Source organism: Heloderma suspectum, chromosome 2 (genome assembly GCF_057233095.1).
Source record: "Heloderma suspectum isolate Gila_16-S chromosome 2, 16-S_ref, whole genome shotgun sequence".
NCBI classification, from domain to species: domain Eukaryota; kingdom Metazoa; phylum Chordata; class Lepidosauria; order Squamata; family Helodermatidae; genus Heloderma; species Heloderma suspectum.
The window spans coordinates 131,028,870-131,049,913 of NC_139459.1; the positions used below are offsets into that span (position 1 = coordinate 131,028,870).

The 21,044-nt window shown below is 45.1% G+C and overlaps 1 protein-coding gene across 1 annotated transcript in view; it reads left to right on the forward strand.

Annotated features, from left to right (window-relative positions):
* LOC146352748 (PH and SEC7 domain-containing protein 3-like) overlaps positions 1-21,044 on the forward strand; it is a 182,203-nt gene that overhangs the window by 75,215 nt on the left and 85,944 nt on the right. Inside the window, exons 8-9 of the mRNA XM_084834784.1 lie at positions 776-834; positions 4,475-4,564. Coding sequence (XP_084690910.1) covers positions 776-834; positions 4,475-4,564 — 149 coding nt within the window. The remainder of the gene's footprint in view (positions 1-775; positions 835-4,474; positions 4,565-21,044) is intronic.

Consider the following 21,044-nt stretch of genomic DNA (forward strand, 5'->3'; position numbering starts at 1 on the left):
TCCAGCGCTTGCACGGTGAGCCATTGCAGCTAATGGATCATGTTGCTCTTTGCCTCCCCCCCCCCCCATGGCCGATTACTCCTGCATTCTCTTCTCTTCCCCCACACCTTACAGCTAATGAGCCCGAGCGCTTCCTGTGGTAGCCCATCGCACAGCAGCCAGCCCAGTGCTAAAGCAAATAACAAGACAAAGTTTGGCAGACCCTGCTGTGCATGAAAAACTACTGCAAAAAGAGTGAAGCGGAGCGTTGATTGGGAGCTGCCAGGGGCCCTTGGGCCTTGCAGTGAAGAGTGCTGGTGTAACTGTTCTCTGACGTGCAAGGAGGAGTGACCTTTTAAGCGGAACCTGGGCCTTTTAAGTGGAACTTGGGACAATGACTTCAGTGAGACTGAACTTGGTTAAATCCATTGGCATAATGGGATTGCAGATCAGGTTTCAAAAACGAAGATGAAACCTTTTGGAAAGCCAGCTTCTGCGGCTGAAGTCATGCAAGCCGTTGACATCCGTGGGGCTTTTCTCCAGAGGGTGGCTAGCTCTCCCCCACTCCAATGACTTCATTGCCCGAGACTTCTCTCTTGAATAGTTGTCATGCATTTCCTTCATAAGCAAATTGCTTTTGAAAGAAGCGAGCATTAATTAGGCTACAGGGGGTCCCTAGTTAATGTGCATCGTTCTTTCATAAACAGATGTGAGTAGTGGGAAGTGTGATTTTCTTGCTTTCTTTTTAGCGGGTGGCTTTCTGTATGTCATGCCTGGGGTGTTTTTCATCCTACAGATGGAGTCCATTGCCTCACATGTGCTATAATGCTGCTCAACACTGACCTCCATGGCCATGTGAGTATGCTGCAAACTGTCTGTTTTCCTAGAGATTCCAAGATGCTCTTTCGATGTGTTCATTGTTCTTCAGTGCTCACTGCCCAAGACGTTGCAGGCTTTTAGCAGCCAAAAAGGCTTCAGGGGACCTAAGTAGAGGTGGGGGAGAAGTTGTAAAGTTTGTGGAATGGGCAAGGATCCAAAGCCACAGTTGTGGCCCAGTGAGCTGGACAAATCAAGGGCAAGTCAGGAAGCAAGTGTGGCAGATAAACACTGGCAAGTAACAGGCAAGCAGGCAGAGGAGCAACTTGGCAGGTGCAGAGGATCAGCTTAGTTGCCAAGATTCACGGATTGTGGGAGGCTCCAAAAGCTGTGTGGCAACCTTCTCCAAACTGGTGTCTTCCAGGTGTTTTGAACTTCAACTTCCATCAGCCCCAGCCAGCATGGCCATGTAGTCCAAAACATTTGGAGGGCATCTAGTTGGGGAAGGGTGCTGTATGGCAAAAAGTGGATTAGGGTTGGCTCTCCTTGATCATCCGACTTCCTTGCTTAGTTTGGGACTGGCCTGCTCCATGACCTAAAGTGCTGGCAGTTCCCTCTTCCAGCCAGCAGCCCTGGTGGTGCGGGGAATTGATGCTTAGTGTGTGGCTCCTAGTTTAAGCTTCATGCAAGCAAAACTTTACCCTCACAGTGCAGAAATGCTTCCTCTCTGGAACCCAAATGCCCAGCAGCCCTGACACATTCACAAAAGGAGGATACATAGAGATGGTAATTTTGCAGAGATACCATAGAGGTGTTCTTGCCCAAGATGCATCTGATCTCACAAACACCCCATCCTGCCACGCTCTCTGTCAAACCAATTTTGTAGCGTTTTAGCTGTACTCTGGAAAAGCTGTAATGAATTTAGAGAAGTGTGACTGGTCCTGCGGCAATAGTTGTGTGTAAGTTCTGTTGTGATTGTGTTTGGCACTTAGCAGATAGATACTTGGGTACTTGCACACACCGGTCTCACCATGCCATGACCATTTTTGAAGAACTGGTTTTAAATCTTAAAAAACGTCCAAAGCTATTTCTTCCTTTCAGCAGTGTCCTGCCTGGGATGGGGTGGAGGTGAAATTGACTAGGCCAAAAATTGCATGTGGTTTGGTCTAATCAATTTATCAAGGGTGACTTACATGCAACTGTGGCAAATCTTTGCAATTAAGGAAGTGTAGTGGACTTTTCCTACAGCATTGACACTCCGCTCCATTAGGTTTGTACAGTTGCTGTTCGTTCAGTGCAGGATCAGTGCTTGCACCATGGTAGAGGTGAGGGGCTAGTTGCTCCTCTTTCTTCTTCGGGGGAAAAATGGTCTACATGTAGCTTGAGTATCAAGCAGTAATTTTACCAGTTGACTTGCTGCAGTGTCAGGTTAAGGTAGGAGCACTAGGTGGCAGAGTATACATAGCGTTCTCTTAAGTGCTCCTGGTTCATGAGATCAGTGTACAAATTTCTATCTGGACTTTTGCATTTATGTCCAAATGTCACCACTGACCAGAAAGCACAGGCCCTCCTTGAGCTCTGACTGACTGGCTAAAGAGGGGGTAGGAGGCCAGGCTACAGTATTCCATGGGCTGTTCCTCCAGGTTAGGTCTGAACTTCGCTAATCTCACGGTTATTTTCATGAGTACCAAAAAGGGCCTTCTGGGTTTTTTTAGCAAGATTCTGCACTCATTGCAAAGATGTTCCCATTTCTCCAGTGTTGTCTTTCTCAGTATAGTTTTCCATCGTCTTCTTTTTCCCTCGCTGTCCTCTGCCTCATTTGCCTGTCCTCCCATTAAATTCTGTTGGCGGCGGCAACCCATGTTATTTTTGTCCATGATGTCATGCTGTACTTCTGATGTGATGGTATCACAGGTGCTTATAAACCAAGACCACACAGGGTGCCACAGCCAATAGGATTAAATAGCCATGTGGGCAATGAGGTTGAGGAGAATGAAGGTGGCAAAGAAGAAGAAAGCAAAGGCTGCTGAGAAACAGCCACCGCTATGCGAACAGAAGGGCACAGAAGAATTAAAACACAAATATTTGTGAAGGTGAGTAATTTTTTGTTCATTTGGCTGTGGCGAATGAGCTACTCCTACAGTTGCTCACGCAAGCTGCCTCCGCCTGATTTCCAGCCATTCCACTTTCCTGCTGCAACCCCTGTGCCATATTCCAGGCCCTTCCTAAAGGTCCCATGGTCCTTTCAGGGAGCCCAAGGGACTTCAAAGGGGAGATGGAGGGCAGGAAAGCCCGGCTGCATGAACAGATCTCTGCTTGCATAACATTGGGTACAAACCACTGAAATCAGAGAAGATTTGGTACTGCCATAATTCAGGTACACCCAGTGCTAGCAATGGAGTAAGTAGGATAGATACATAAATGGAGACTTGAGCTCAAATTTTTAGATGGCTTCTGAAGCTGAATTATATTTCATTTCTTGCCACCCTGTTTTGGTTAAGTGGGAAAAATGCATAGCTCCAATTATAACATCATGAAAAAACATTTCCTGTCTCTTTTGTCTCTTCCTTCCCTTTGGAGTGCTCGTTCTAATGAATATATTATTTGTTCTTTTCTATTGAATTGTTTTTCTAGGTGGTAAGTTGAGCATTTATTGCTTGGAATGCAGCCATAGCTTGGAATGCATTTAACCATCATTATCTATTTCCTAACTATACTTCAGTTCTCCAGCCTGTAAGCATGTGGCAGGATTTTATCCCCCCCCCCTTTTATTTTTATGTCTCTATATTTTATTTATAACATTTGTAGGCAGCTTTTTCTTTTCTTTTTTAAAGAACCCAAAGCAGTTTATAGACTAACACACCCATGAATCACATGGGATCAGTGCTTGAATTACAGGGGTATGTTTGTGAAGGAGGCTCACAGTTTCCACTTTAACTTTGGGACTAGCTTGGTTAAAGAGGAACCCCAGTTAGCTTTAAAAGTGGTTGCTGTTGCTGATATGTTTAATTGCGGTAACGGCAAGGGTGGGGAATGCACTCTAATGGGAAAGAAGGACCTCAGTCCACTCCCAATCTCTTAACTGCAATTAAGAGTACTTCTCACTGGCTGTGAGAGAGGAGTTGAAAAGAAACCTCATACATGTAAATTAAAAACCTTCCATTCTTTCCGTTCGGCACTTTTCTTTTTTTTGTAAAGGCAAGTTCTGATTTTTGGCAGAGTTTTTTCTAAAAACATGTAACTTTCTTTTCAGCTTGTCGATTTTAGGCCTTCGCTCCGGGTAAAATGATTCTAGCTTTTGTTTGCGGCAAGACCTTAATGTTCTTGGAATGCAACCCAGTTCCATAAATCACTTTTGAGAGCCATGGTTGAAAAGCCTGTGCAATTGCTAAGATTCATCGCGACCATTATCTTTGTAGGAGTGCCTACCCACTGTTCCCCTCCTCCCCCCCGTTCCTAGTAGGGTAGCCTGTTTATGCCCATTTGTATTTCATAGCTGCTTTCATGTGGACACGCTTGGAGAAGAATGCCTCTAATCCTGGGGCTGCTGCTCACAAGTTAGTTTTTAACCTACGAGGGGGAAAAAGCCATTAGAATTTTTTAATATAATACTTTTAAAAACAACAGTCTTGTCCTTTTCTGATAATTCGCATTAACGTGTCTGTCATGTTTCTTTCAGAACATTGGCAAAAAGATGTCTTGTCAAGAATTCATTGCCAACCTTCAGGGCATGAATGCCGGCCAAGATTTCCCAAGGGAACTCTTGAAGGTGAGTCACTAAATTATTCCCTAGTATAGGGACACAGCATTGACTCTAACTCTTCTGGCTAGTCATGGGATGATGCTCTCAGACTGACCAAGCTGCTTGTCTTTGTTGGATTCTTACGTGTTTGTAATAATAATAATAATTTATTTCATTTCTGCACCGCCCCATAGCCGAAGCTCTCTGTGCACTTTACAGCAACTTAGTGAATGGCAATATCTTCATAGTATCTCCCTAACACAGAACCTGTTTTATATTTTCTGTTCTATAATTATGGAAGGTAATGGGCACTACCCAATATGGCTGTGGTGCCTCTGTTTGTTCCATTGCGTCTGCAGGACCTGTTGGTAGCACAACAGAAAGCTAGTGGTCGGTCCCACCGGTGCAGCTCTGCTGACCTGCCCCACTCTGGAAACGAGCGTTTCTGCTCATTTCCACTTGCTTCAGGGACTGCTAGCTTCCCGTTGCACTGGCAGTAGGTCCTGCCAGCATGCGGGTGGCGTTGGATGCTGGCCAGCATGACTCCACTTAGTGCAGGGATTCCCAACCTTTATGCTCAGAGAGCGGGTGAACAGTGCCTTGACACATAAAGCCACCATATTGAGTTCACCACTCTGTGGCACTTGGAGCAGGACAGTGCCATGCAGTATTGCTCTCCCACCCCACCTGCTGATATGTGGCCAGTAGCATTGAACCGGGAGAGGAAGCAAGGATGCACCAGCGCTCTCCACTGCAGCCTGTGCTGTGGGTGCGGGGGAATCCCAGAAGCAACACCCTTGCCCAGGAAGCCCAGTCCCATCCTGTGGAGTGCCAAGCCTACAGGCATCCTTGTAGTCACACAAGAAAGACCTTCTCTTAGTAAGTAGCTTTTATCATGCAGATCACAGCCAGATCAACAGAACTTCAGGTTACAGGCCTAATCAGCATCCAGCAACACAGAGCTAAGTTCTCTAGTCAGCTTTGCACGATACTAATTGTTGAATGCACGATGCTAGGACATTGTGATGAAATGGGCACAGTAGGAAACCTGAGTGGCTGTTCTGCCCTCAGGGAGAGTCTTCTCCTAGGGACCTCTTTTGAGCAGCCAACCTTTTAGTCCTCCTCACTTCCAGAAGTTGCTCCTCCCTCCTCCCTTGATGTCTGATCTTCGGGTCCGTCACCCCCAAGTTCTCCCCCATGGTGGATGGAGAAGTTTCTGCCTGGCTTTGATCCATCTGACTAGCCAGCATCTGGAAAAACTCCTCTCTGTCACAGTCTCCACCTCCTATGGCCGTGGTATGCCACCCCCTTGCACATCGCCCTTTTTCTCATCTAACTCCGAATCCATTCCCACGCCTTCTCTGGGTGCTTCTGCAGAGATGTGGGGCCCAGTCCTTACACATCCTTGAGCCCAGACTCATTGAGCAAAGAGGAGGGCAGGATGCCAGCAGGCCATGTGAATTGTGCTCTCCCACAGTTGCAAGCAGGAGGCCTGCCTGTGTTTTGGGAGCTGATCCAGACAGGATATTTGTATCTTTCTGGAGTATAAGAATGAATAGTGTGCCCCCAATTTCAAGTCAGAAAATCTGTGTCTCATGTATCAAACCTTTGGCAAACACTGTCGTAGTGTTAGACCATCCATGCATCTTTGAAGGATCATGGCTCTGTTTTTTCATTATTTCTGTTTTAAGAAAATTAATGCAAAAGTGTGCAATACAGGGTTCCTGGACTTAGCTGTGCATGCAGGTAGCTGCGCATGCCTTAGGGTTGCACAACAGGCTGCTCTCGCCATGCCCCAGTGTAGCCCCTGCTGCCTCCTGACATGCCCCAATTTTATTTTATATTTAAGAAACAAAATGGTGCTTTGTAGAGGCTCCATAGTGTTAAAAGGGACAAATTTAGCATCCTGTCAAGCTTCCTCTGCAGCCATTACAGAGCACTAAGAGGGTCAAATTTAGCTTGTTAGCAAGCTGAATTTAGCCCTTTTAGCACTACTGAGCACTTTGCAGTGATTTGCTGCTGAATTTTGCCAGCAAACTGGTGATTATTTTTTTTCTATTTCTCCCCTTCCCAGTGGGGAGGTAGGGTTCTGAGGGATGGGGGTCCAGGGGGGGATGGACCCAGGACCTCCTGCAGTTGCCCATCCCTGCCTTGGATTCATGCACCTACTTGTCACTCAAGAAGACTAGATGAGAGGAATCTGGATTTGGTGCCAACCTTCTTGATCAGGGCTGCAGCTGTGGTCCCCTGTGCAGCACTGGAAGCTGGGTGCAGTTAGGAATCATATGGCCATGATTTGTGTGCATGGCTCTCAATCCTAATAGGGGACGTCCAGGCAGAGCTGCACACGAATTGCCCTAGCTGGATTGGACCGAGTGACTGCCTTTTGTAATAAGTGAAGCTGCAAAGCCAGGCGGGCTTTTTACCAGACAGATAAAACTGGCTGTTGAGTTGAGTATTTATGGTTTTTCAGAGCGCTTGGGAAAAAGCTGCCTTTGGGCTTTTACATTTGAATGGAAGATATAATTTGAGATCAGGATGTGCTGTATGGTACACATTTACTGCTTTTCTCCTCTTGTGTGCTGTGCGTGTATGTGTGTATTCACCCAATTTGTTCTAGTAGCTGAATCTGAATAGTTGGTGAAGTCTGGGTTTGAGCTGCCAAACATTTTCCATTGTCCGGACTAATAGGAATGTTTCCCTTTCTTTTGTTTGATTTGCTTGTGTGGGAGGTGCTAGTTGTGCATTTGGTTTGCAATGGAAGAAATAAAAAAAATGACTTTTTGCTGCACGCAGAGATATTGTCTGAAGACAATGGGAGACGTACAATGATTTTGCCATCCGTTTTGATGGGTTCCTTGATGAAATATGTGTCCTCTAAACTGTGCCTAGAAACTGGTTTAAAGGGACAATAAAGTCATTCTGTCTGAGAAACTATGCATTAACTGGGGCTGGGCAGTATTATGCCAGAAGAGTGACCAGAAGCTAAGGATGGATGGGAAATAAGTGCTACACACACAACTAGTCCAGCCCTGTTCAGGACTGGGGTTCTTTAGAGCAAAGGCTTTCAAATGTTCCATTTTGAGGGAACCCTTTCCACTTTGACTTCTCTGCCAGGGAACCACTGCACCTCTGAACCCTTTGCATGTTGTTGTGGATTCTGGGGCATGCTCTAGGGTACACACTCAGATCACACGGTACACTGGATGGGGTCTCACTGTTGCCCCATGTGAACTGAGGGTCCATCAAAGTCAGTGGGAATTTTGCCGTCGATTCCCACCAAATGCTTATTTTACCCTTGGGTGGTACTTAATATTGGATCCATTGAGGCCTTTTCAGAAGCCATTGGAAATGCTGTAGGATGAATTTTCATTAAGAACGTAAAAACTGTCTTGCTGGATCAGACCAAATGTACATCTGTTCCTTTTTCAAGGAGTGGCCATCCAGAAGCAGGCATAAGGGCCCATCCCTAATGCTTGTCCTCAGCATCTGGTACTTTGAGGTATACTGCCTTTGTACATGGAAGTCCCACTTAGCTGTCATGGTGACTAGCTACTGATAGATCTATCTTCTGTGACAGCCATTCCTAACCATGTGTGTCCAGATGTTGGCCTGCAGACCCCATGATCCCCAGCCAGCATAGGGGTTGTAATCTGGGGACCTGAGATTGGGAAAGGCTGCTCTGTGAGTTTATTTAATCCTTTTTAAAACCATCTAAGCTAGCGGCTATCGCCATATCTAGAGGTAGTGAATTCTACAAGTTACCCACTGTTTAAAAAGTATTACTCTTTCTTTGTCCATCCCAAGTCTACTGCCATTCAGATCTCTGACTTTTAGTATTTCCCTCTCTGCACGCTCCTCTTAATTTTATAGATCTCTGTCATGTTCCCTATTAGTAGGCTGACCATATTTCCTTGAGACAAAAACGGGATATTGGGATGACAAAAACGGGACGGGGTTATGTAATATTCCATATTCATGAAAAAGTCAGACGATAACAAAAGTTCTATTACATGAACGTATTGAGCTAACAATTATTATTCAGTGACAGAACTCATACAAAAATTTAGGTAGACATAGAGGGGACTGTATTTCACCATGATCGCACCATGAATATTTATCCGATGAAGTAATCTTACGCAGCAAATTTCGGTCTTTCAACACCTTATCGTAAAACTTCTCACACTCCATGACACAATTTTGTTTTACAACTAACATAGCCCTCATTGTCTCAACACTTGATCTAGATTTCTCTTTTGACCACATAACGTTCATAACAGAAAATATTATCTCGAGAGGTGCTGTACTTCCTATTGTGTACTACACAATATAACAAAACAACTGCAGCTCCCTTTGTGGTATCTCAGGCTATAAGGGACCTACAAAACAACCTAAACTCACTGCAAAAGAACATGGAAAGGGGCGCAAATGAATATCACTAATTTATTGCATATACACACAAAAAAACCACTCGTATATATACATATATAAAATACTTATAAAATATCACATGAGCAGTAAACAAATCTGTATGGCATACCACACTGGATACTCTAATGCAGGACTGCAGTGGCCAGACTGCAAAAAATCATAAACATACACCAAAAAGAAAAAAAAAAAGGAATGAACACCCCGACTGTTATCACAAGCCGGTATATGCTAATGTCCCACTGGAGAGTTCCGCTGTAATAAAAAATAGCTAACAGCCTGTTGAACCGAAATATGAGTCTGAAAAGTCCGAATCAAACTGAATGTAGGGCAGAAAGAATCTCTGTGGGCGGAATGATGGTAGAAATAACAGTAAGACTCACCCTCCTGGCTCCCACACGCTGAATGGGGCTTAGCAACCGCCTCTTGAATTCCCCGCCACTGCAGACAAGCAAGGGGCGTCGTCTGATCGTCGCTAGCTCAAGAAGCATGGCCCTGGCTGGATACAGTAAACGGAACTTCCTCTTTCGTCACACTAGTAGTCTTGCTGCACACTTTGATTAGCATAGAGCCTTATGATAAACGCGTTCAGTTTTTTTTACAAAAATTAAAAACAGGTCAAAACTGACATTTATATTAAAACGACAGGACGGTCAGGAAATATGAAAAAAACAGTACTGTCCCGTTTAAAACGGTACGTATGGTCAGCCTACCTATTAGTCATCTTTCTTTCCCCCAAACAAAAATCCTCCAAACACTTCTTAACCTGCAAATGCTTGTGGCCACACCAAGGCTAAATGGGGAATACGTCTTGCTTGAGGCATTTATTTCTCCATTCAGTTTTATAAGTATTTCAGCCAGTGCTTTTTCTTTAGGCTGGTGCCCTGTGGTGTGTGTGTGTGTGTTAAATATCTGCTGCCAGTCCTCAGCAGACCCAAAATAATTTCCAGCAGAGATATTGGGGGCGGGGGAGGGGGGAACAGAAAGCTCAGTCTCCAACAAAGCTTACTCACTTGGTTTCCTCCTTCTCTCCCTGGCTTCCTAGCTTGGAGCTGCATCTCACTTGGCTTGTGGCCTAGATGAGGATGTGGGAATCCTTCAAGCGTTGTGTTTTTAAAGATATTGGCTCTGGTTGTTTGTGACAGAACAAGCTTTGGTTGACGTTGACAAATCAGCTCATTTATAACACTGTCTTGGAGAGGTGCATGGAATGGCCTCAGACTCTCTAATTACAGGCTCTTATTGACTCAATCGATCTCTCGCGGTGTATTTAAGCAGCCCACTTAGTGTAATAAAGGCAGCTTCCTCTTCATTTCCCTCTCCCAGATGTATATCTTTCCATTAGCAGGTTGTACTTTTTTTAAAGACTGCATCCCAGACATGGTCTTGTCCCCCAGCTGCTCCAAATACATTGGCCAATATCCCCCTCCCTCCCACCGGAGTGCCCGGGCAACTGAAATGAAGATGAAATACCCGTTTCAGCTAGCCTTTCCTACCTCAGCGAACGTGAGGTGAAGATGTTGTGTCCCATTGGCTCTCTGGCTGTTGTATCTCATTTCTAAAAAACAACAATTGCCTTTATTTTTGGATGTGCCCTGACTGTCTTCTGAAAGGCGATGAGAAGTGTTTTTTAAAATTTAATTTCTATTGTAAATTTTCAGTAATACAAAACAAAATTTAAAAAAGAGGAAAAGAAAAAAAATGTAGCTACATAAATTTAAATAATGTAAAAAGTACAACGTGCTATCGGAAAGATATACATCTGGGAGAAAGAAATGAAGAGGAAGCTGCCTTTATTACACTAAGTGGGCTGCTTAAATACACCGCGAGAGATCGATTGAGTCAATAAATGCATATGAAATGTGTGAATGTGTATATATGAATATGCAGCTTTCTAATAATTATAGATAACCTTCAACAAAAGCAAACCAAATATCCAAATAAGTATCCATTCACAGGTGGCATCTATATACCACCCATTCAGATGTTGAAAGCGGTCTTCAATCCATTGCCTTATAGCAGGTGAGTGTTTATCCTTCCAATGTTGTAATATCAGCCTTCTAGCTGTCCAAAGGGTGCAGAGAATCCATTTGCACTGACTGTGCGTTAACTTCCAGGAAGCAGGTAGATAATTTAAAAGGACATGGACTTCTGTAAATATTAAAGAGTGTTCCAATACAAGGTTTATCTGTATAATGACCCCCTCCCCCAAAGAGGCAAATATTGGGCATTGCCAAAACATAGGCAGTGAGAAGGGTGTGGCATATGTGAAATCATGCAGCTTCTTCTTCCACCAAGCCCTGCACAGCCTCTGCTGGTGCTTGGGTTAATCTGGGTAGTCTCCTGTGAATGGGGCGGTGTGTGTGTGGGGGGCTGTTTTCAGGTGTTACGTAAAGGGGACAAATCTCAACCTGATCAGAGTTTCAGGTGGATGCATGTACCCTGCATAGCAGGAAACTAGCCCTCTTCTCATGTGATCTTTGTGGCATGGGAATGGCTGCAGTCATGCAGCTCTGGGCTGTGGAAGAGGAGCCCCCATGGGAGCTCCATCCCCAAGCTAGTGAAACTGGGGCACAGGGAGGAGCTGGAACATTGGTTTCTCATGCACTGCCTGTGTCTTCTTCAGTGGTGCAGTGGAACCGGGCTGTCAGGGTCAAAGCACCAGGGCTTTTTGACTGGTGGGGATGATGACATCATAAGCCACTCCCTTCAGGCTTCCCTCTGAGCTTAGCTGGGGGGAAATTGATTTTCCCAGCAACTATATAATGTTGCAAGAATTTCTTATAATGCGAAGTATTTGAGGGTGGATTGGCCTTCAATGGGCATAAGACATTAGCTTTACAAAAGACCGGCTCATGGTGGAGATAAAAAGTGCTAGAACTGGTTTGTTGACTTGAAGATATAATGTTTCTCCCTGGTGCGGGCGAAAAGAAACTCCTGGAAAAGCTTGAGCTGGTGGTCTTATGCTGTTTGGGACATGTTGTTGTGTCCTTCCCTCCCTTTCCCTTTCTCATGCAGTCTCAGGTCTCTCCAGCCAAAATCCAACATGCTAGCCACTACACTGCCCTTTGCTAGCTCACTGTTCAGCGACTGTCAGCCGATCCTAATACATTTGGTATGATGCTGTGCACTGCTGGTCTTTGTGGGGGGTGTATCCACACAGACAGATAGCTCTTCTTTGGGGTGTGGCTATGGAGATTGCCACGATGAGCTCCTGCAGTTCTGCATGCATGTACCACTACACCCTTGGACTTATCACATTACATTTGTGGCATGGGAAAGGAGTTACGCTGCAATTACAACCATGAGAAGGTGGCCAGACCTGGCTTGTCTCAGCTTGTACCATGTTTCTCTGAGATTGCTGAACCTCTCTGATGCCATCATAGAAAGCCCCCGTTCTTCATTAAATGCCTAAAGATGTCACAAGAAGGTTCAGTGTTGTGTGGAGATCATAAGCACATAGTTAACTTATGGAATTCGCTGCACAAGATGTGGTAACTTAGATGGCTTTAAAGGGGGATTAGAGAAATTCATGGAGGATATAGGCTGACAATGGCTAGTAGTCCTGATGCCTATATGCTGCCTACAGGATCAGGGGCAGCATGCCTCTGAATACCAGTTGTTGGGGAACAACAGCAGGAGAGGGCAATTGCACTCATGTCATGCTTGTGGACTTCCCAAGATGCATCTGGTCAGCCACTGTGGGAAACAGGATGCTGAACTAGAAAGGCCTTTGGTTTGATCCAGCAGGGATGCTCTTCTGCTCCCTCGAAGCCTGTCTGCAGATGATTTGCTGTCACTGGAAAATAGACGTATGTATTGTCTCTCATAAGTAGCATTCTCCACAGAGCTTCAGTGATGCAGGTGTGTGAATCAGGGCTTTCCAAAACTGATATGGGAAGTGGCCCACAGAATACCCCTCAGCTTGTGGTATTCTTCTGTCTAAAGCCTGCTTTTCCCAAACCTTCAATATTTCCTGTATACTTCCCGTAGTATCTGATGGGTCCGCTAGGTGCCACTGTGCCACTGTAGCAATAGCGAAGTATTGTGTTGAGCTATCTTATCTCTGGTGGGACTAGAGACACCCACCACCTGTAATTAATAATAAAACAGGAAGTATAGAATGGATTGTATCTCTGACTCATATCTCCCGCCCCCACCTCTCTCTCTCTCTCTCTCTCTCTCTCTCTCTCTCATATTCCATTTTGGAATTTCCCACTACATCCAGTTACATCTGTAAGACATGTATAGTCTGCTATCTTTCCTAAGGTTAGTAGTAGGTGGCAGTGGTGGTGGATTTATTTATTTATTTATTATATTTCTATACTGCCCAATAGCCAAAGTTCTCTGGGCGGTTTGCAAAGATTAAAAACATTAAAAATATAGTATACAGAGATGAAAAGCCATTTACATTAAAAACACACAGACAATATACACAAGACAACATATATTTAAGACAACTTCAGACAAGCAATCTCAAGCAAACAACCATAACCATAAGACAATCCAGGATTGATTAAAACTTATATGTTGCCAAATGCCTGGGAAATGCCTGGGAGAACAGAAAGGTCTTAACCTGGCGCCAAAAAGATAACAACGTTGGCGCCAGGTGGGCCTCATTGAGGAAACCATTCCATAATTGGGGAGACACTATCGAGAAGGCCCTCTCCCTTGCTGCTGTTTTCCGAGCTTCCCTCAGAGTAGGCAGCCAGAGGAGGACCTTAGATGTTGAGAGTAGTGTACAGGTAGGTTTGTGTTGGGAGAGGCGCTCCGTCAGGTATTGTGGTCCCAAGCCATGTAAAGCTTTATAGGTTAAAACCAGCACCTTGAATTGGGCTCAGAAACATACAGGCAGCCAATGTAAGCAGGCCAGAGTCAGTCTTACATGTTTGGACCTTCTAGTCCCTGTTATCAATCTGGCTGCTGCATTTTGCACGAGCTGCAGCTTCTGAACCATCTTCAAAGGCATCCCCACATAGAGTGCATTGTTGTAATCTAACTTGGAGATTACCAGGCATAGACAACTGAAGCCAAGGTTATCCCTGTCCAGACAGGGGCATAGCTGGGCCACCAACCAAAGTTGGTAGAAGACGCTCTGTTCCACTGAGGCCACCTGAGCCTCAAGTGACAAAGATGGCTCAAGGAGAACCCCCAAGCTATGAACCTGCTCCTTCAGAGGGAGTGCAACCCCATCCAGAACAGGTTGAGCACCCTCCATCTCACCAGAAGAACCACCCACGAACAGCATCTCAGGCTTGTCTGGATTGAGTTTCAGTTTATTAGCCCTCATCCAGTCCATTGTCACAGCCAGGCACTGACTTAGCACATCCACAGCCTCACCTGAAGAAGATAAAAACGAGAAATAGAGCTGCGTGTCATCAGCATACTGATGACAGTGCACTCCAAAACTCTGGATGACTGCACTCAACAGTTTCATGTAAATGTTAAATAGCATGGGGGACCAAACTGACCTCTGTGGAATCCATGGGGCCGAGCAATATCCCCCAAGCACCACCTTCTGGAGCTGACCATCTAAGTAGGAGCGAAACCACTGCAATGCAGTGCCTCCCACTCCCAGCTCAGATAATATAGTGTCTGAGCTTTATAGTGCGAAGCTATAAAACTAAGGACCCAAGCTTCAGTGGTCGTACTCCCATCCCTCATGGTGTTTGGAAATGAGGAGGAGGAGCCTTTCCTAAAGTTGTTTAGGAGTGAAGGTGCCTGATAACAGCTACATTTATATATTTGTAAGATTTGTGTCCTACCTTTTGATTGAATGGTCTTCAAGGTGGCTTAATACACTGCAATAATACGCCGACACACAAAACCCCTCAGCCCACACAGTCTAGCAGCTTTTAGTGTCCCGGCTGATGGATGAGACTAAAGTATGCTTCCCTTCTGCTGTGCCATCCAGGGGCAACTGTAAAAATTAGATGCTTTGAGTCTGGCCAATCTCGGGAGGGGAGAGTGTCTGGAGGGCTGATATACATTGCTCTGAGTTCCTTGGAGTGAGGAAAGGAAAGGTTCCTCCTGTGCAAGCACCGGGTCATTACTGACCCCTAGAGGGATGCCACTTTCACTGGCGTTTTCATGGCAGACTATAGCGAGGTGGTTTGCCATTGCCTTCCCCAGTTGTGACTACCTTTCCCCCAGCAAGCTGGGTACTCATTTTACCAACCTCGGAAGGATGGTAGGCTGAGTCGACCTGAGCTGGCTACCTGGGACCCAGCTTCTGCTGGGATTGAACTCAGGTCGTGGGGAGAGTTGCAATACTGCTGCCTACCACTCTGCGCCACCCGAGGCTCTTGGAGTGAGGGCAAGATGCAAAAGTAATACATCCAGCCCAACAACTCCTAGTGCCGGGGTTATTAGATTTAAACTATATGTAATGGATGGATGGCTATGCAGTCTTTTCTTAGGGCCGCCATACCTGCTGATTAAGAAGTCTCCTGACGATTTATTATCACCGCCAGTGAGAAAGCCCTGCCTCCGATGCATACCAGCCATATGTCAATTTGCAGGCGAGAGAGCAGTGCTGATCATAAAACGTGGGCAGATTTATAGGGGCAAAGGTGGACCTTAAAGCAGCCTTCCCCAGCCTGATGCCCTCCAGATGCTGCAACTCCCATAATTCCCAGATGCTAGGGATTGTGGGAGTTGTAGTCCCACACATCTGGAGGGCACCAGGTTGGGCAAGCCTGCCTTAAGACAATCTGATCCCATGTCATTAAGAACTTTAAAGGTTAATAGCAGCACTTTGGGCCAAACTAGACCTGGTGCTTGAAGTTGCATCATCATCATCATCATCATCATTTAAATGGAAACAGCGAGTAGGAGTGGGAGCGGGGTGATAAGGATGGTGTGTGGGGAGGGCGTTCCTAAGCCTTTTCTCCTATGCTGCGGAACTGATAAACGTTGCCCCCGGCTGACTTAGGAGGGAAACTCCATTGGCACCAATAGGAATTTCCTTCTCAGGCCAAATAGGAGCTTGGGTTGGAGAGGGCACACATCTCTTTGCTTACAATACAGGGGTGTGTATGTGTGTGTGCCTATTTAATTAGTATTAATGTTGTTGTAGGTATTATGAGGTGTAAACAGAGTAACCACAACATATACTCATATAGAGCACTGCTTTTTGCCCCTGTCTTGTTCTTGGCCTGTCTTTGATATCTGCTGCAGTATTGGTATACTTTGTGTTCTTTTTTTTTATATTTGATTATTTTTGTACTTTGGATTGTTTTAGAGTTTTTATGAGACACACTTTGTTCCTCATATTGAGGCAGAAAGGCAAGGTAGAAATGATTTTAAATATATAAATTAGGATCTCTGTCTGTCTGTCTGTCTTTTGTAATCTGTTCTTGAAAATATCCAACAGTGCTTCCCTTACCAAAATCTGAAATGATGCCCCTATTGTGCCTTCTTCTGTCATTCTACAAGTCCAAACCAATCCTCTCTGCCTAATTTCTGTTCTCTCAAAATTAGCTCTTATTAGAACAGTAGAATCTTCAGTGGTTTCAAGATGAGTACAGCTAGTACTTCAGGAAGTTATCCCGAACCATATGCCACCGGCAGCATATGCCTAGCAAGCGTAACACACATACGGTTGTGGCAAAACCCCCACAGCTTATAATATGTGTAGGTAGGATTTGAATGCTCCACAATCTCATGACATTTTAAAAAACACCACCACCTAAAATCCGTAGAGATAAGCAAATGTTGCCTTTGTATGCTTGCAGCCTTACTGATTTTCTTAAGTTTAATAGTTATGTGGAGGCTAGCATAAGATGGCAAGATCCATATGCTTAATGTGCAGGTACTGAAGGTTTATGGGTACAGATGTGGACGTCACCAGCCAGGTGCATTTTCCCAAAACAGTGTTCACATTTTTAATCACAGTATATTAATGTATAGCAGCATGCAAAGAAGCATGGCACCGAAATCTATGCATGAGTTATATTCATACACAGCAAACAAGTTTTCTTCTTTTTTTGGAGACTAGAGCAGGGTTCAAAATCTAAGGACAAGGTTCTACTGCAGCTAATGGTGTGAAAGATTTGAGTTTATATTGAACAATACACTAGGAGAAAAAAGGGGATCCTGTATGTGAAATGGTGAGAGAGAGAGCAGTCTTGTGAGAGAAATGGAAGTGTGCGTACCCAAGAGAAACTGTATACTGTAGTGAGTTCGTGATAAAAAGGCATAATGATGTAGATGCAGCGTAGGTGTAGAGTGGGAAAGAGCTATATGAGACAGGATGCCATATAGTTTAATCTATGTGTTTGTGTGTGAGAGACGGAGCAACTGTGAGATAATTTAATACATATGTATGAGGTGGTGCAGATGCGACATCGCAGTTCTTCTAACTGCTTCGTTACGTAAAACTGAACTGTCTTAATGTTCTTAGTTAAGTAATTGGGAGTGAGAGTGCTCACTCTCCACATGCTCCCTTGCCGCAGCCCTTCCTCTATGGTAGTGGTACAAATCTCCCCCCCACCCCATTAAAAAGGATGTGTTGGCACTGATGTAAATAAACTGTTACTAAAGCTAACCAGGTTCCCCACTTAACCAGGATTCTTAATCAGGGTTTGAAGCTGAATAGCAAGCCCTGGTTAAGCAAGGAACGTGGTTAGTCTTGATTGTGTGGTTAATGTCAGTGTTAATTTGGTTAAGTTGGGAATGGAAAATTTGCTCCAGGATGAGCAGGGGCTCAGGAGGGAATGTGTGATTTGGCCACCCCCTCCAAGTTCTTAATTGCAGTTAGGAGAGCCCCAGTATTACATCAGACTAGCACAATTGTATGGGATGCCAAGTTTAGGTTGTAGGAGAAAGGCTTTCGGAGAGTCAGATTTAACATAAAATGCAAGTTCAAGCTGTGCTTCTTTATGTGTGGGGAGATGGGATTGCACCATATGCCAGATGCACCCACAAACACCCTGGCAAGAATTATTATTATTTATTATTTGAAGCAAGAGAATTCCAGAAAAAGTCTATTTCTGCTTCATTGACTATGCTAAAGCCTTTGATTGTGTGGATCACAACAAACTGTGGCACATTCTTAAAGTGATGGGAGTACCAGACCACCTTACCTGTCTCCTGAGAAACCTGTACGAGGGTCAAGAAGCAACAGTAAGAACCAGACATGGAACAACCGATTGGCTCCAAATTGGGAAAGGAGTACGACAAGGCTGCATATTGTCACCCTGCTTATTTAACTTATATGCAGAGTACATCATGAGAAATGCCGGGTTGGATGAATCGGAGATCGGAATTAAGATTGCTGGGAGAATTATCAACAACCTCCGATATGCAGACGATACCACCCTAATGGCAGAAAGCGAAGAGGATCTCAAGAGCCTCTTGTTGAGGGTGAAAGAGGAGAGTGCAAAAGCTGGTTTGAAACTCAACATTAAAAAAACGAAGATCATGGCATCTGGCCCTATCACTTCCTGGCATATAGAAGGGGAAGAAATGGAAGCAGTGACAGATTTTACTTTCTTGGGCTCCAAGATCACCGCAGACGGTGACTGTAGCCATGAAATTAAAAGACGCTTGCTCCTTGGGAGGAAAGCTATGGCAAACCTAGACAGCATAGTAAGAAGCAGAGACATCACCTTGCCGACAAAGGTCTGTCTAATCAAAGCTATGGTTTTCCCAGTAGTAATGTATGGCTGTGAGAGCTGGAGTATAAGGAAGGCTGAGCGCCGAAGAATTGATGCTTTCGAACTGTGGTGCCGGAGAAGACTCTTACGAGTCCCCTGGACTGCAAGGAGGTCAGATCAGTCAATCCTAAAGGAAATCAACCCTGAGTGCTCATTGGAAGGACAGATCCTGAAGCTGAAGCTCAAATATTTTGGCCACCTAATGCGAAGAGAAAACTCTCTGGAAAAGACCCTGATGCTGGGAAAGACTGAAGGCAAAAGGAGAAGGGGACGGCAGAGGATGAGATGGCTAGATAGCATCACGGATGCAATGAATATGAACTTGAGCACGCTCCGGGAGAGAGCGCAGGACAGGAAGGCCTGGCGTGCTATGGTCCATGGGGTCACGAAGAGTCGGACACGACTGAACGACTGAACAACAACAACAATTATTTGAACCAGGGGTGAGCAATGTCTGGGGGGTCTGGAGGCCACGTCTGACCCCCTGGGCCTCTCTGTGGGCCGCATGCCCGACTCTGCTGCGCCGCCACAGGAAGATCTGGTGGTTTGCCACCGTAATTTGGCAGCAGACCACAATGGAAGCTTTAAAAAGGCAAATTTGGCTGGTTTTCATTTCAGCAGCATAGCAGGACAGGGCCTGTGGCCTGTAGCCCTCATGCTGCCCAGCCCCTGATTTGAACAGCACCGTCCATGAACATGGCACTTCACGAGAGTTTCGTAAGCAAGCACGGCAAGGCACTTAATACTCTGCATTTTGTCAGTAGGGGAGACCACAAAGGCAGGGTATGGTGGGAGAAGGGAGAATAACTCGGGACAAATGAGAACCAGTGCAGTTACATTTCAGTTGGTGAAAGCTCCTAAGAAAGGTGACGCCATATAAGTGTTCTGAGAGAGAATTCCAAGCATAAGGAAGAGTAGCAGAGAATGGGGGAGCCGGTGTGCCGTAGTGGTTGGAGCACCCTTCCCCAACATGGTGCTCTCCAGATGTTTTGGACAGCAACTCCCATCATTCCTTACCATTGTCTGTGCTGGCTGGGGCTGATGGGAGTTGAAGACCAGAACATTTGAAGGGTGCCAGGTTGGGTAAAGCTAGGTTAGAGTGTCAGACTAGGATTGGGGCAACAGAGGTTTGGATCCCTGTTCAGCAGTGAAGGTAACTGGGTGATTTTAGGCCATTTTACAATCACTCATTCTCTCTCACTCTGTCTTTCTCAGCCTAACCTACCTCGCAGGGTTGTTGTGAGCATTAAATGACCATGGGGAGAGGAAGAACCAGGTACATCACCTTAAAATCACTGCTTCAGGTGAACATTCACTCTGTGTAGAGGTAGATGAAGAGACTGGTTTTAAAAAAAACACACAACCCTAAGTGGGTTGGAAGGGGCCTACAAGACCATCGAGTCCAACCCCTTGCTCAGTGCAGGAAGCCTGATTCCCTGACGGTCTCCCATCCAAGTACTAACCAGGGCTGACCCTGCTTAGCTTCCGAGATCAGCTGAGATTGGGTGCATCCAGCCCTTTGCTTGTTAGCTGGGCTGTTCTTCCCTGACTTCAGCTGTTGTGTTTGCTGTGTTCCGAGACTGCTTAGTGGGCTTGGCAGTTGCAAGAGACAACCATTTCCAGAAACAGTGGCTGTATCTCTGCCTGGCTGTACAGCTTGAAAGAACAGAAATAAATATCAGCCAGCTAGAATGTGCTGTTGTGGCCAGATTTTATTGTCGTGTCTCCTCTCAGTGGTTTACAGCCAGTTAAACCTTTGCTTTTTGAACTCAGGGAAAAGAAGTACCCAAGTTTTAAACAGCAAAATACACATATGGCATAGTCAATGGTAAATGTAGCGTATGCCCTGAAATGGCTGGGGTTTCCTTCAATATTCACAGATATGAGGGCTCAATTGTTTTCCAGTTGTCACTCCAAAGAATTTAATGGGAACCCCAGCAAGCTACATCATTGTCTGTCTGCCTTATGCCACTTGATTGAAATGTTTATTTACCTGGTTTTTAACTGCTTGTACTTGGTTGTTTTACTGATCTGTATTTATGTCAAATTATTTTCTATTTACTCTGCACTGTTTCTGTTATTTTTATTGTGCTTGTCATAGTGTAATTGGGTTATTTTTTTTATCTTACTCACTGTCTTGTTATCTAAGGTTCGTTGCCTTAGACAAATCTTTATAAATAAACCAATTCACCCTTTTAAATATGCACAAGCCAGTCCCAGTTGACATCTCTGTGTGTGTATCTTTCCAATTAAACGCCGGGTGTTTTTTTGTGTAACCTACATTCAAAGTATAAAGTCTGCATTGGCTTGAAGGCTGTGTTCATACTGGAGCAGGTTTACCGAGAACCGTGTGTGTGTCTTTATTCTGTGTTATGGTTTGGTGCCATGTTACAAACACAGGTGGCCTTGACTCATCACTG